The sequence below is a fragment of the Octopus sinensis genome, linkage group LG20 (genome assembly GCF_006345805.1).
Source record: "Octopus sinensis linkage group LG20, ASM634580v1, whole genome shotgun sequence".
In the NCBI taxonomy this organism is placed as follows: domain Eukaryota; kingdom Metazoa; phylum Mollusca; class Cephalopoda; order Octopoda; family Octopodidae; genus Octopus; species Octopus sinensis.
In genome coordinates, this window is record NC_043016.1 from 12244759 (window position 1) to 12260902 (window position 16144).

A 16144-nucleotide genomic window follows, 5' to 3' on the forward strand; every position below is an offset into this window, starting at 1 on the left:
TTCTGAGGAAGTAGAGAGAATACTTTGTTGATCTCTTAAATCCAGTCATAATATAATCTTCTGGTGGGCATGACGTGCATCTAGAGGCAAAGACTAACCTCACAGAGGCTGAAGTCAGAGAGGCAGTTAAAGCCAATTTAATTACAAAGGAAAATGACATCTTACCCTTCTTGAATGAATTCATTTAATTTGTGTAGATTTTTATCAGCTCTCACTGTAAATAAAAACAGAGAACTATAATAATCAAATATGAAATATTACCAACCTTTACAGTAGATATTCTAATTTAAATCTAATTTTTTAATATATTTTCATCGTTATTCTTCAAATTATGTCGAGTGAATTAGTGGAGTCTTTAGAGCATTGGACAGAATGCCTTGCAGTATTTATTCTAACCCTCTGTGCTCCAAGTTCAAATCCTGTTGAAGTCATCCTTGTCTTTCATCATCTTTGAATTGTGCTTTGGTATGTAACAAGTGTGTTTCTAAATTCTTTTGTTGACAGGTGAAGCATTACCCAACTTACCAGACATTTTAATGCACTTAATGATTATATTAAGTACATTATCCCACCTACCACAGACATAGCTAATGGTTGAAGACAATTGAGAGGTGTAGCAATAAGGCTGAAGCTTCATAAATGCAATGTCACAGTTAGAAACTGCATGGAAGCACACTGAAAGAACAGCTTTTGCTTTGGGAGGTAGATTCAATGTGTGACTCGGTTTAATCCCACCACCTGAGCTCTTGAGCACCTTTAGCAGAGTCTATTCTGTGTCACAAGCTTTTGAGCCAAGTTCCCAATTAAGGATAATTTTCTCCCATCTGTTTTGGAGCACACCTTCCCACCCCTACCCCTAAAAAAAAAAGTGATGAGTGCTGTCCACCTTCTCCTTGACTAAATCATGAAAAAAATACTTTAAAAAGTATACTTACTCCCTCCAAGCCTTTTTCGCATTTCGCCATAATGTATTAAACCATAAACTTCAAGAGCATGTTTTTTGATACCTGAAGAATAATATTTAAAAATTCCATTTAATTCATCATCATCATCATCATCATTTAGCGTCCGCTTTCCATGCTAGCATGGGTTGGACGGTTCAACTGGGGTCTGTGGAGCCAGAAGGCTGCATCAGGCCCAGTCTTATCTGGCAGTGTTTCTACGGCTGGATGCCCTTCCTAACGCCAACCACTCTGTGAGTGTAGTGGGTGCTTTTTACGTGCCACCCGCACAGGTGCCAGACGGAGCTGGCAAACGGCCACGAACGGATGGTGCTTTTACGTGCCACCGGCATGGGGGCCAGGCAAGGCTGGCAACGGCCACGAACGGATGGTGCTACGTGTCACCGGCACGGGAGCCAGGCGAGGCTGGCAACGGACACGAACGGATGGTGCTTTTACGTGCCAAAAAATTGATTTTTTTCATTTTGGGAGAAATTAATCTATGGGTTTACATGAAACACATTAATACATTTTAAACTAAATGAAGATGAGCACGACACTCTACAGATGCAAGCATGAAAGACGGATGTTAAAAGATGAAGATTCTGATGTGAATGCAAACATAAAAGATATATGAAACAGAATGAATGCCCTTTCTAACACTAATTTCTTTACACTGAGTGCTTTTTACATTGCACTGATACAGGTGCTTTTTATGTGGCATCGGCGCTTCTTGTGTGGCACAAGCATGGGTACCTTTTTATGTGGCATTGGCGCTTCTTATGTGGCACCAGCATGTGTGCTTTCTATGTGGCACCGGCGCTTGGTATGTGGCACCCGCAAGGATGCTTTTTAAAAATGATATAAGATGAAAGAAAAAAAGACATACAAATGACATAGTATTTGAGGGTGTTTTTTTACTTGTTTAAATCAAAGAAATAACTCACCGTCTTTCATTTCAATATATTTAGAAATTTTATTCCAAGTTCTATAATAAAAATGGCGGACTTGCTCTTTGTTTTTAATCATCATAGCTAGAGCACCTTTTTTCTTGTATTTTTGAGCAAAATTATTCTGTATAGCATCAAAGTCTCTGCCACACTGAAATCAAAATGATTATTTTCATTAGAAACAAAAAACAACTTAATAGAAAAAGAAATGAAAAAAATATTGTATTTCATTAATATTTAAGCAGAAGCACAGAGTGAGTCTAGAACCAAGAGTTTTGTGTGTTAGCACTTACCAAAGTTTGATAACTGCCAACACAGGAAACTGTTGGTCCATGACTCACTCTGTGTATTTTGTTTTATCTATTGTCAGTGGAACGTATTGTGTTACTTATGGTAAAAGATTGAGATTTTATTTAAATAAAAATAGATGACAAAATTAGTTTGTGGATGGATATTAAAAAAAAAACAATCAACAATTTGGAAAAATTCTCTGCAATAGAATCATGTATGAATATGATTAAAAGATTTAAATCGAAACATTCAAATGCAGTGATACAAAAGTACATTATCCCTATTTTGGGGGTGAATAGTGAGGTATATTCTCATATTTCTTTCTACAATAGGCACAAAGCATGAAATTCTGGGAAAGAGGTTCATAGAATATGTGCCACTCTACCCTCCAGCAGAATTCTGAACTCAATGCTAAGTTGGAAGAAATGCTACAAGCATTTTGTCCCGCATGCTAACAATCTAGCCAAACTGTCCAACCCCTGCCAGCATGGAAAAACAGACGTTAAGTGATGATGATGATGATTTTTCATTTGGCATGAATTGGATAGATCTCAACAGTATCTTGTCACTCATTTCCAAAGATTTACATTATCTAGCACAAAAACAGCAACAGATGAAGCTAGTGATTTTTGTTGTTGGTTTGTTATCCTCATCATCACCCTCATCATTTAACATCTGCCTTCCATGCTGGCATGTGTTGAACAGTTTGACAAGAACTGGAAAACCAGAGGACTGCGTCAAATTCTACTGTCTGCTTTGGCATGGTTTCTACAGTTGGAATGCCCTTCCTAACACTTTACATAATGTGTACTGTGTGCTTTTCTATGTGGCACCAGCACCAATGAGGTCACCCGTAACACTAGCAAGACAAAGTCTCCCCCTCAACTAAGTAGTTATGTACCTGGTGAGGAGAGGTTTAGAGTATGAATAAAGGGATAGAAATAGGTGTCCTACTGTAGAGGAGATACATGACCAACTTGGTTCTGAAAAAAAAAGGGAGGAGATGAGAGAGAGAAGAGGTAAAAATGTGTTGGGACAAATTTACAAGGATGGGTCAAGTGTATTAGTTTAGATTTCTTACATAAATGCAAACAAAAAAAGTTACCTCATTTAAAGCTTGGAAAAATGTACTCTTTTCATCAACTGTCCATAATTCCCATTGCCTTTTCTTAGCTTCTGGTGTAGCAGTTTTGACTTCTTTAGCTGAAATTTAACATGCAATATGTTGAATAAATACTATCTCATAAATTAAAAAAAAAAACATTAGAAAACATTTTAACATATATAAATAAAAATGTAGCATTAAAATTTCCTCCAACCCCTAGAATTAGCTTCACTGCATCAAAATTCAATGGAAGAATATACAACAGGTAGTTTGCTTCTTAGAAGTATAGTCATGGAAAAGATGAAAGTTAAGCAGATTGTAAGAAAGCTCTGTCAGAGGTATGGTACTCCTCATCTGTATCTTAACCCTTCACAACATTCAGATTATTCTGTCAAATGTAATGTTCATTTATTCACAATGTTCTGAATTAATCATGCATTGTCTCAAAGCTTTGAGATTTCAATGGTGTGATGATTGTTTAGCTTTAGAATGACATTGTAGGGTAGGTGTGAGGAGTCAGATCTGGCCAGTTTTTATCATTAAACAAGGAGAATATTTTGGCTAGATATGACCAGAGCAAGAGGCTGGATCTGGCTACCCTGAACATAAAACAAGGTAGAATATTTGGGCAAGATATTCTGGGTTAAAAACTTAAGGGCCCACAGATAAAGTATGAAAAAATTAGAAAATACATTTAGTATGTAAAACAAATAAGGAAGGTAACAACTTGTAAAATAATGCCAATAAGATGCCTTTGGTGAAGGTAGGTGGCTAAGTGGCTATGGTTTTCAGCTGAAGATTGTAAGATGAGGAGTTTGATACCTGACAGTGCGTTATGTCCTTGAGCAAGAAGCTTTATTATATATTACACCTGTCCACTCAGCTGGCTGACAAAAATGAGTTGTACCTGTAATTCAAAGGGCCAGCCTTGTAACATTCTGTGTCACTCAATTTCCCTGAGAACTAGGTTATAAGTATACTCAGCCACTTACATTTTAGTTTCATGAGCAAGCTGTTCCATTGATCAAATTAACTGGAACCCTCATCACCGTAACTGACGGAGTGCCAGATTTTCTAAAGATGCTTTTATCCAACTCATGCAGACGTGAAAAAGTAGACATAAACAAACAAACAAACAACTAGCACTACAAAAGTTCACTTTCCAAGATAAACAGTCTTTTATCAGATGCAAATACAAACAACATACATATGTCACTTTAGTGGCACAGGGATTAAGAGATCAAACAAATTGTGGAAAAATATTTTATGAACCAAAACACATTTAATCAAAGATATGTCCTAAATACTGGTCATATATATATATTCACGATGCCCATTCATGTTGCAGCTTGCTATCTGATTAAAGTAAGAATACTTTGTAGTCACAGACATTTTCACAATGGCCATTCATGTTATGACTTGTTCTTGTTTTGCAGGGAAGAAACAAATCTTTACATAAAAAGATTCTTGTGCTTAAATGTTGCAGAGATGTCAGGTAAAAAAGGAGAGATACTAGTTCAATCTGATTTTTGATAACTGGCAGTGAAATTCAATTAAAACTTTCACTCGTTGATTCTAAGATTAATTTAGCACTGTTTGTATATATTTCTGAGACTTATTAATTAACGAAGTAGTTAATGAAATTGGTGATAGATTGATATGCAAAATTAACTATCATGATGATGAAAAGTATGCACGTTGAGGAAGTGGTGAGTCATTAAAAGTATCAGCTGGTGTAAACAACAAAAGCAGCTGACAGTTTCGCTATATATGAAAGGGCAATCCCTCCTGGATGGAAAAGTGTTGTACGCTAACTCTAGAAAATACCCATGACAAAGAAAGAACAAGTAGACACTGATAGAAGCAATAAATAGTAACTTTCTAAAACTTTGTATATAAAAGAAAATTGTTTTGGAGATTTCAGAAAGTTGGGTATCACAGTGAAGTTAATACATGATCAAGAGAAGCGGTGCTATGTCATTCTGTGGAGAATGTCTAAATCAGTGCTGGCATGGAAAATAAAATGGATATTTTTCTCACAGAATATAGATAGTAGTGCAATCTGAGAATTATAGAATTAAAAATAAGCAACCCTTTTTTTTTTTTTTTTTACTAATCTTTTTTATGACTATATTTCTAATGAAATACACTGATTATTAATTTTGAAAATAATTTGGAAACTTTAATAAAATTAAAATAACTCTTGCTTATTTAACAATCTGGTGTTTGTAAAATAACTTAAAGGGTTCTTTCATAAAATTAAGATGGAAGGGTTTATTGTAAATCCTCATCATTTAATATCCATTTTCCATGGAAAATGCTAGCATCAGTTCAAATACAAAATATCAATATACAAACAGGAAATTCTATGTGATAGAACTAGAGGCTGTCTTAACCCTTTAGTGTTCAAACTAATATGTCAGAAGTAATCCTTATTCATTTACATTTAAAAAAATTAACCTGGTATTATCTTGTAGCTTCAAGATTTGAAAGATGTAATTGTTTATTTTTAGAATGACATTGCAGGGTAGGTGTGAGATGCTGGTTCTGGCCAGTTTGAGCATAAAATGAGTAGACTATTTAGGCTGGATACAGCCGGTTTAAACACTAAAGGGTTAAATGAGTTGGTATGAGACAAGTTCAGATGTCAATCACTAAAAGGTGCTGCTAGACAGTCCAAAAGATTCACAGGTAAATTTGTAATAAATATTAACTTTCTCAGTTGTTTTCAATATAACAACAACAACCACCATACATCAAAAACTATTACTTTCCAAATCAATCATCATCATCACCACCACCATTATTTTAACATCCACTTTTCCATGCTTACATGGGTTGGATGGAATTTATTGAAGCAGATTTTCTACAGCTGCATGCACTTCCTGTCACCAACCCTCATCAGTTCCCACAAAATACTGGAAATGAATGGCACTGCTTTTATGACAGTGACACTCATTACTATTGTGTCAAGACAAGAAGACTATCATAAATGCACACACTCAACACACACACACATATATATATATATATATATATATATATATATATACACACACACATATATATATTTGGGGTTTCTTTTGGTTCCTGTCTACCAAAGCTACTCACAAGGTTTAGGACAGCCTGGAGATATAATTGAAGACACTTGGCCAAGGTACCATGCAGTGGGATTGAGTTGCAACCATGAGGATGGGAAACAAATTTCTTATCACACAGCCACACCAGGACTTGTAGAGGGGAATCTGGTGTTTATGTTGTATATGCATGTCACAATACATTTGCAATAACAAAGTAAATTTCTTTCTTGTTTTTCGTTTTTTTTTTTTCACTATATTGAACTCTGAAAAAGTCTTTGATTGGAACTGTCAGACTTACTTAAAAACATGAAAAGATAATGAAAAAAAAAACAACAACTTATATAAAGATAAGTTAAATCGGTGCTTTATTTTAGCATTGAAGTCACTCGAATTTTGGCTGAACCAAATATATCAGGTGGTGATTGTTATTAAAACAGTTCAGAATTTATCTTTACTTTTTTATAAAAAAATAAGTGTATAATTCTAGTAATAAATAATTGTACAATGCCAGGAGAGGAAGTTAGTCAGTACCATTAACAACAGTACTCGACTAGTACCTTATTTCATTAACCATGGTGGCATGACAGGCAAAGTCAATCTCAGCTAGACTTCAGAGTGTAAAGAGATGGAAGAAATACCACAAGGTATTTTGTCTGATGCTCTGGTGATTCTAGCCATGCACCACCCTACTTTTCATAAATAGTTCTTACTAATTTTACAAATTCTGAGGGGAGAAGTCGATTACATTGATCCACCAGTGCTCGATTGGTGCTTATTTTATCGACCTCGAAAGGATGAAAGGCAAAGTCGACCTCGGCAGAATTTGAACTCAGAACATAAAACCAGAAGAAATGCTGCTAAGCATTTTTTGACACCAATGATTCTGCTAACAAATTAATTCAACCAAAATAAAAGATACTAAGCATTCTTTAACACCTGTTGCTGCTGTTGTTATCATAATAGAAGTTTACTACCGGCTGAGGTAGAGAATACGTAACAAAAACCCTAACCCCAAACACCGGGTGTACGTATTTACTTTCGCCTACTACCCAACATCAGTACTGATCGAACAGACCTATAATCAAAGGTATCCCAACTAGTCTTAGTGTAATAACAAGCACAGCATTATCCAACGTGTTAATTAAAAAAAAAAAAAATTATGAAGACATTGATAGATATTTGGCTGCTATTTCTAGCAGATTGAGCGACCGCTAAGTAAGAATAATCAAAAAGATCCAAGATAGTCTCTACACGGTCATTTGAGTTGGCAGAAATAGCAGCCAAATATCCACCCAAATCATACTCTACCGCTTAAAGATAAAAAAATAATAATAAAGGACCTCCTAAATAATGTAGTTTTATACATTACTACAGGAGAATAATTACGGGAAAAAAAAACAAAACAACAGCTGATCACAGCTGGAATGTCTTGGATCATAAATCTGTTCGGACAGAGTTAATCTGTTTGAACAATAAGAGCGAGCGCTGAATAATACATTTTTATGTTTTAAGAGGGTGTCTCCACGTTTTGTATCGGGTGGATTGACCCAAGAAAAATAACTAAAATCTCAATAACATATAGACACGTGTATTATTATCGAGTTTTCAGTTGTAAAAAACAAATAATTATTAAACATCGAAAATAAAACTATATTTCTCAGAAGACTTGGGACGGATTTTTTTGAATTATTGAATCTATCAGTTTCTACATAAACATAGATGTTGGTTAAAAGAACCGGATACCGGTTTCGGCGAGTTTTCCGGATTGTTCGGCCAACTATAAACTGAACAACATGCTCGTTGAATTTAATACGTAAACTGGCTGAATACCCCACAGACACGTGTTCTCTTGACGTAATAATCAACAAGCAGATTTATAGTGATTTATAGTTTGTATGGCAGAGGCTGTACACAGGTACACTTTATATCCGACGGGTTTTTTACCACCGGCTTGTTTGTGTCTGTGCAAATTCGCTCACGTTAAATACTTGGGTCGACCCGAAGCCTATATAGTAACTAACAATTGATCAAGACTACTAAGCAGTGGGATCGAAACCTGAACTTAGTGATTCCGAAGAAAACTTCTTAACCATTCAGCCATGCTGCATCCACATATATATTTAATTATATACATACATGCACACACACATATATAATATATATATATTATACACACACATACACGTGTTGTATGTGTCTGTATAACGCAAATATACCTTTATACATACTTCGCATAGTTAGATTGGAAGACTAATCAGACAAATAATAGGCGCACAGCAACATCCATCAACTTCGAAATACTTACCAACTTTCTTGGCTGGAGACCCGGGAGGCCTCTGCTCTCTTTTCGGTCTTTTGATTCCCCTAGTTCTGGTGAAGGTAAATGCAATGATGCCGTTGTTGCTTGCAGTAGAAATGCTGCTGGTCGAAGAAGAAGTGGTGGACGTGGTGGTCGTGGTGCAATTATGGCCTGCTCCGCCGCCGCCGCCACCAGCCGCCGAGGCCAGGCTCTCGCCAGCGGACCCGCCTGTTCCATCGTCTGCGATCTGTGTCTGATGATGATGTTGGTCCGATTTGGAAAGTTTCGTCGGACGTTTGTCACTCGCGGACACGCTACCGACATTGGTGTTCAGGGCTGTTGCGGTGTTGTTAGATCCAGGTGTTGTGTGGTGGTGATAACCTTCATTGCAATTTGTCGCCCCTTTAACCGTTCCTTTTTCGCCGTCAATTGAAACCCTGTTGTTATTTTTTTTTGGTTTGTTTAAATAGAAGAATAAATAAAAAATAAATTGAAAAGTTTACGACTGTGTTAATTGTTGGGTAAATTGTCTAAAGCGAAACAAATACTCGCAGAGACACATGCATCGAAACTACAAAGATTCTTATTCAAAATGGCTGCCCGCAATTTTCTTTCAATGCATTTCGTTTTCACATTTTATTTATCATCAGAAATAAATCAAAATCAACTTAAATTACTCTTACACAAAACTAAGGACTTCAGGTTTACACATTCGCTAAAAAGAAACACGGAAGAAGTTAATCTCGGAGAGAAAACCATTAACGAAATGACATAAACAAATGAATTTGTAGCCATTCCAACGCATTTTCCACACACACGGAAATATTCGATATTGACGAAATATTTCAAATAAAAGCAACCAGTTAGTTTCAATAATCTATTACTAGGATGACTGGGAGTAAAAGAGAGAAAAACTCGACTCGATTTGAACAGCGGAAATAAGTGAAAACTTAATGTTTTTGTGAGAACAATTACGGGTTTGAAGTAAAAAATGGCGGTTGTACAACAATTTTATTTCCTTGCGGTTAAACTTGGACTGCATAGACGTATACTTTACCGAGATGAAGCCTGGTCTTGTCCCAAACATTCTCCTTGATGACTTTTACTTCGGGTTCCAATACCCATTTCGATAGAACCTGCTTGAAATCCAGCTTTTAATCCGACTTGTTGTTAAGATGCCAGACTTCGAAGTCAGCAGAGTCCTGTCCGTCACTTTGGTACAAAATACAAATTATCTTCTCTCGGTCGTCGGTGACTGAGAGAGAGAGAGAAGGAGAAGCAAAATAAATGAAAATAAACAGTTTTAAAAAAATAATCAAGAATAATGGTAACCAGAACGAGAGACAAAAACTTTGCCTGGAATTTTCCTCTTTTGGTAATTAATTGGAAAAAAGCCTCTGTCAACGTTGTTTTCATAGCGAATCATCTGCACAGCTCCGCATCATCATCATCATCACTATTACTATCATCATCATCATTACTATTATCATCATCACTATTACTATCAACATCATCATCATCAATTAGCACTTCTTACTGCTAGTAAAGACAGCTTCTTCTTCTTCTTTTTGCCATAATAGTGATGAAGAAGAAGAAGAAGAAGAATGCACCGCACACAAATTAGACTAAAACGCGTTGAGTGATAATAGTTTTGATAGAAATTCACTCAGACACTGCCTCTACACTCGCTGCCATTCGCATTTTTACTCTTTTCTTTCAAGTTTGCTTTCAGCCTTATTTTCTTCTTCTTCTTTCCTTTTCTCTTTTTCCATTAAGTTTATTATCCTCTTGCTGCTGCTGTTGCCCAGGATCGCTACTGCTAGTTTTTATTATTATTACTATTATTATTATTATTTAAACATAGAGAGGGTGTGTGAGTCGATAAGATCGATATCCAATCATCAAGTCGGCCGGATTTGAACTCGGAATCGTGAGAGACGCATCAAAGTTTGGATACCTCAGCAGTTTTGTATTTCTGGCTCTCTAACCATCTAGGCCAGTTATCTTGGCATATATCTCTGAGAAAACAATTAAAACCATCAACCAGTCACTTAATCACTTACCACTACCGTTTTTTCCGAACCGACGAGGAGGCTTCTACGCGGTCATCCTGGTCGTTAGAAATGGTAGCCAAATCTCCCTCAAATCACACCAAACAGCTTCAAAACAGGATGATACACTGGACAGCAACCACCGCAGCGCATATTGTAGATAGTTACGACTAACTTTATCGTATATCTATCTATTTATAACGATTTCTCAGTCGTGGATGATGAGGACCAAACCAAAACTGCTAAATGCTTAGTGACGGGGCTTTAACTTCTTTTATTAGGATTTGACTCGCCGAGAAAAATAACAACACGCGAAATGCTTGTCACATTTTATACTTAGAATGACACTTTAAAACTAAACATCCATTCACGGTCAATTGCGCACGCTAGCTCTTTCTCTCTCTCTCACTCACTCACTCTCTCGCTCATTTTCTCCCTCGCTTCTTTTCACTCGCTCATTCTTTCTTTCTCTCTCTCTCTCTCTCTCACACACATTGATATATATACACACCTATAGAAAATTGGGCTCTTTCGTTTTGAGTCTCAGGAATGTCAATAATCTATCAGCTGAGAGAGAGAGAGAGAGAAAGTATGTGTGTGTGAGGGAGAGAGAGAGAGAAAGTATGTGTGTATGAAGGAGAGAGAGTGACAGCTACATTTTTTTTATCGAAAGATCGTCAAAATTGCTTAGCTGACAACTAAGTCCTGCTCCGTCTTACAAAACCTGTCGAGCCTACAATCTTAGGATCATATTAAAGATTTCAGGGCCTAAGCATTCAAAACTACTAATTACGACAATAATTCCCCCGTTTAATTAGATTCTTCACCAGGTGAGAAAAATACTTACACACACACACCCACTATGCTACTAGGAAAATATTTTTCATAAAACTAAACGTGATGTTCGTGCCTTTCCCAAAGACATTATTTTTATAAGCGATATTAAAGCGGGGAGCTGGTAGAACTGTTATCGTGCCGGGAAAAAAATGAATAAGCAACATTTATTTCAGCATTGCATTCTGAGTTCGAATTACGCCGATGTCAGCTGTGCTTTTTCTCCCTTGGGGATGGATAAAATAAGTACCAGTTGAGCATTAGAGTTAATGTGATCGACTAGACCCTTCGACTAAAATTTCAGGTCTTGGGCCTATAGCGGAAAGGATTATCATAAGCGATAAAAATAATAAAAATATGAATGCTTATCGCTACATTCTGCCGCTTATCTCGACACTGAAATAAATGTTTGCTGTAACAGATAGATGAGGTTTAGCCCCATGTGAACAGGCTGATAAAAAGTAAACTTATGATCAAAAAGCTATGGAGACATCACCATAATATTTTCCCTTCTTTCTTTTATATGTCTAGGGCGATCTTTCGTCTCTAGTAGACCTTTCCGTCGATTTCCGTAAAAATTTTTTTTTTTTTTTTACATATGGGCTTGCGGGAACTTTTGAAGTAATATACATACATATATACACATACACCGAGTAAAAAATTTCAGTTATCTCTTTCTTTCACACATTACTGTCTCTTCACACACACTAACAGAAGCACTTCACTTACATAACATACTGTCTGTCTCCCACACCCCATCAAACACACACACACACATGTACATCAATGCTTGCCATGCACGGTAACTTCAAAAGAACTTCCCTCGTCATACAATCGCTTTCTCTTAGTCTCTTTCGCTCTCATTACTTCAAAAGTTCCCGCAAGCCCATATGTAAAAAAAATAAATTTTTTTACGGAAATCGACGGAAAGGTCTACTAGAGACGAAAGATTGCCTATGCCTAGAATTATTATATTATTCAGTGTTTTCATACCTTTCTAAGTTGGGAGGGTGAGATTTGTGGAAAATTTTAGTTGTTATTTTTATTATCGTCGTGGTTCAATTAATGCTGATTGATTTCACCTGAAGAAGAAGTTTAATTAATATTTTTAACTGATTAAATAAAACAGTTCGTGTTTCATTAATTCCGCAGGTTTGAACTTAGAAATGCGAGTTCATTGAGATTTGCCGGGTTAGGGGGGGGGGATGTGAAATTATGATTCATTTTTGTTTGAATAAGCATGCAGGCTTTCTAAAATTAGAAGGCAAATGTTTTGCCGTGAATATTTATAACAACGCGCGCAGATTTGAGTCACACGTCCGTTAAGCACTTTGCTTCTCAAGTTAGACGACATACATACATACACACACGCACACACACACATACATACACACACACACACACATACATACACACACACATACATATAACATATATATATATACACGCATACACACATACATATAACACATACACACATTCATACATACACACATACATATATACTTACATACAAATAACATACACACACGCACACATACATACATATAACATACATACATACACACACGCACACATACATACATAGAACATATACACACATTCATACATACACACATATAACATATACATATATACACGCACGCACACATACATATAACATACACACATACATATATATACTTACATACATAACATACACACACGCACACATACATATAACATACACACACGCACACATACATATAACATACACAAACACATACATACACACACGCACACACACACATACATAGAACATATACACACATTCATACATACACAGACGCACACACATACATACATAAATACATACATGCATGCATATACGTGTGTGTGTGTGTGTGAGTATGTATGTCACTCTTTTTTCGGTGGGAGTGTATTTGGATCCTTGAAAACTGCCGTTGAAAAGGAAAAGATCCGTGTATTTTTTTAAATATGATTTGCAATTTTTAATCTAAGAGAATCTTTCTTCAAATATTGTGACTATCAACAATTCTTTCCTGAAACTTTTTAATACACGCGCGCACATATATACAAAATGCCTTTACGTATATGGTACGTGTGTATCTAAGCGTAGGTGTGGCTGAAGTGTAAGAAGTTTGCTTCTCAACCATAAGGTTCTGAGCTCAGTCCCGCTGCGTGCCACCCACCACATGTTTCTTTTACTGTAGCTTTGGGGTTAACAAATCCTTACGGGTCGATTTGGTAGACAGAAACTGAAAGAAACCTGTCGCGCGCGTGTGTGTGTGTGTGCGTGCGATCTAAGAGCCAAGAAGAAATGCACTCGTATATCTGTGAATAGAGTGGGTATATTATCCGAAGTGTACAATATCCATTTCGGCTGATTTAACCAATCAGTTTCGCGCTAGGAATTCTACGGAGTGTATGGTAACAATCCGATTATGTAACCCTGCGCTCATTAGGGGTAGCCGGTATGGAATGAAATATGGCAACTGATATATATATATATAATATATATATATATACAAAGAGCAATAAAGATTCAAGTTATTTAAAAAATTTACTTGAATATGGTACCTAACTTAGATGCACCAAAAAAAACTATACTGATTTAACAATACAGTAATGTGGGGTGTTTATAAGCGAGAAAGAAGCAACAACCTATCCATTCTTGTTGCTTCTTTCTCGCGTATATATATATATATATATATATATATATAGGTAAACAGTAACATTAATTACAGACATGGACAAGAACATGAAACACCACAGAGACGACACAAGAACCACAGGACGGGACATTCGAAGCCCTCAGTCATCAGTCAAGAACCAGATCATCTTAGCAATTTCGGCTGATTAATCTTGAGATTGCTCCGATATGGCCAGCCCGCCAAGGGAATCTAAGCCAAGCGCATTAGATCCCCTGGAAGAAAGCTTCGAATGTCTACAACGAAAGGACGGAAAACAGATCGAAGTACACAAACAAAAATACAGAATACGTGACACCAATAAGAATACAAAAACGTAAAAACAATAACGGTAAAAATAAAAAATAAACAACAAAACAAAACCAGGACGTAGGACAAGGGTCTTTCGACAGGACGATTTGAGAATGGGGCTGGCTTGTGAAGTTGTGCCTAAAGGCCACGGGGAGACGAACAATACAAAATAAGAAAATGGAGGAATAGATTTTCTTATCATTTATGTATTAGCCTTCTGGGTACTTTACTGGCAGTATATTGGATAAATGATATCCCATAGTGGGTTACACTCATAACCCCTATCTCACTTTGTACTTTATATATATATAAAGTACTAGCCTTCTGGGTACTTTACTGGCAGTATATTGGATAAATGATATCCCATAGTGGGTTACACTCATAACCCCTATCTCACTTTGTACTTTATATATATATATATATATATACATACATACATAAACACGTAGATGTACTTGCTATGCAAATGACTTGATCTGAGATCGTGTGCTGAAACAAAAATAATTGCAGTGTGGAAAATGTTTGTAAGTCATTTAAGAACATGCAAAAACCATTAGTTTCACTATAACATTTACATACATTTAATTTGTGTGAAAATATTTTCGTCGCTTTGAAACCGCGACCTGTTCACTAACAAAACTGAGAGGCAGCACGAAGTTTGTCAGTGAACATGTCGCGGTTTCAAAGCGACGAAAATATTTGACAAAAATTAAATTTAGATGTTGAAGTTAAACTAACGGTTTTTGTGTGTTCTTAAATGGTTTACAAACATCTTCCTATTTCTTTATTGCCCACAAGGTGCTAAACTTAGAGGGGACAAACAAGGACAGACATAGGTATTAAGTCGATTACATCGACCCCAGTGCGTAACTGGTACTTAATTTATCGACCCCGAAAGGATGAAAGGTAAAGTCGACCTCGGCGGAATTTGAACTCACAACGTAACGGCAGACGAAATAACATCTTCCACGCTATAATTGTATGTATGTGTGTGTGTGTGGGGGGGGCGGGTGAGGCTAAATTCGACACTTTTCATAAAAGGAAATGAAAACAATATTTAAGTATTTAAAAAATTTTAAATATATCAACTAGTTGATGACCGGAAAAATACGGTTTATTCACAGTAGCCGCTCTCGGCTTCCACTATGGCCTCAAGACGGCTCCGGAACCTGGTACGTGCGTTCCTCATTGTGTTCCGGGAAAGATCTTCGAACACCAGCTCGACCTTAGTATTGCAGGCAGAGTGGCTGGTGTCTTTCTCAAGTGTGCTCCATAGGATTGCAATTGTAGGAATTAATGGGTCAGAAATTAGGGCTGGTGAAATCGTCGAAATTCCCTGAAAATCACTTCTGATTCTTTCCAGAAGTAATGCAAGAAGCTGAATCCTGCTGCCAAAATTATGGCCTTCAAGCAGCAACTTTCACCAGTTAGGGATTGACCAGTCTCCAGTAGCATCGCATGGTAATCTGAATTTAGCTGAAGGCCTTTTCAAAGTTGTGAGGATGAATTCGGGCGTTCGGACACAGTCAGAATGCCTGCTGTGTCCCTTTCTGCTGGTCAAAGTTTCATAGTCTCCGTTGTAGCTGTCCTT

At 36.6% G+C, this 16144-nt stretch overlaps 1 protein-coding gene across 1 annotated transcript in view; it reads right to left on the reverse strand.

The window, feature by feature from the left end:
* LOC115222567 (protein cramped-like) overlaps positions 1 to 10455 on the reverse strand; it is a 33078-nt gene extending 22623 nt beyond the window's left edge. Inside the window, exons 1-6 of the mRNA XM_029792843.2 lie at positions 9724 to 10455; positions 8673 to 9103; positions 3288 to 3385; positions 1889 to 2042; positions 936 to 1007; positions 166 to 214 (exon numbers count right to left, since the gene is read on the reverse strand). Of these exons, the coding sequence (XP_029648703.1) occupies positions 166 to 214; positions 936 to 1007; positions 1889 to 2042; positions 3288 to 3385; positions 8673 to 9103; positions 9724 to 9791 (872 nt within the window). The 5' untranslated portion in view covers positions 9792 to 10455. The remainder of the gene's footprint in view (positions 1 to 165; positions 215 to 935; positions 1008 to 1888; positions 2043 to 3287; positions 3386 to 8672; positions 9104 to 9723) is intronic.
* Between the last annotated feature and the right edge of the window lie 5689 nt (positions 10456 to 16144).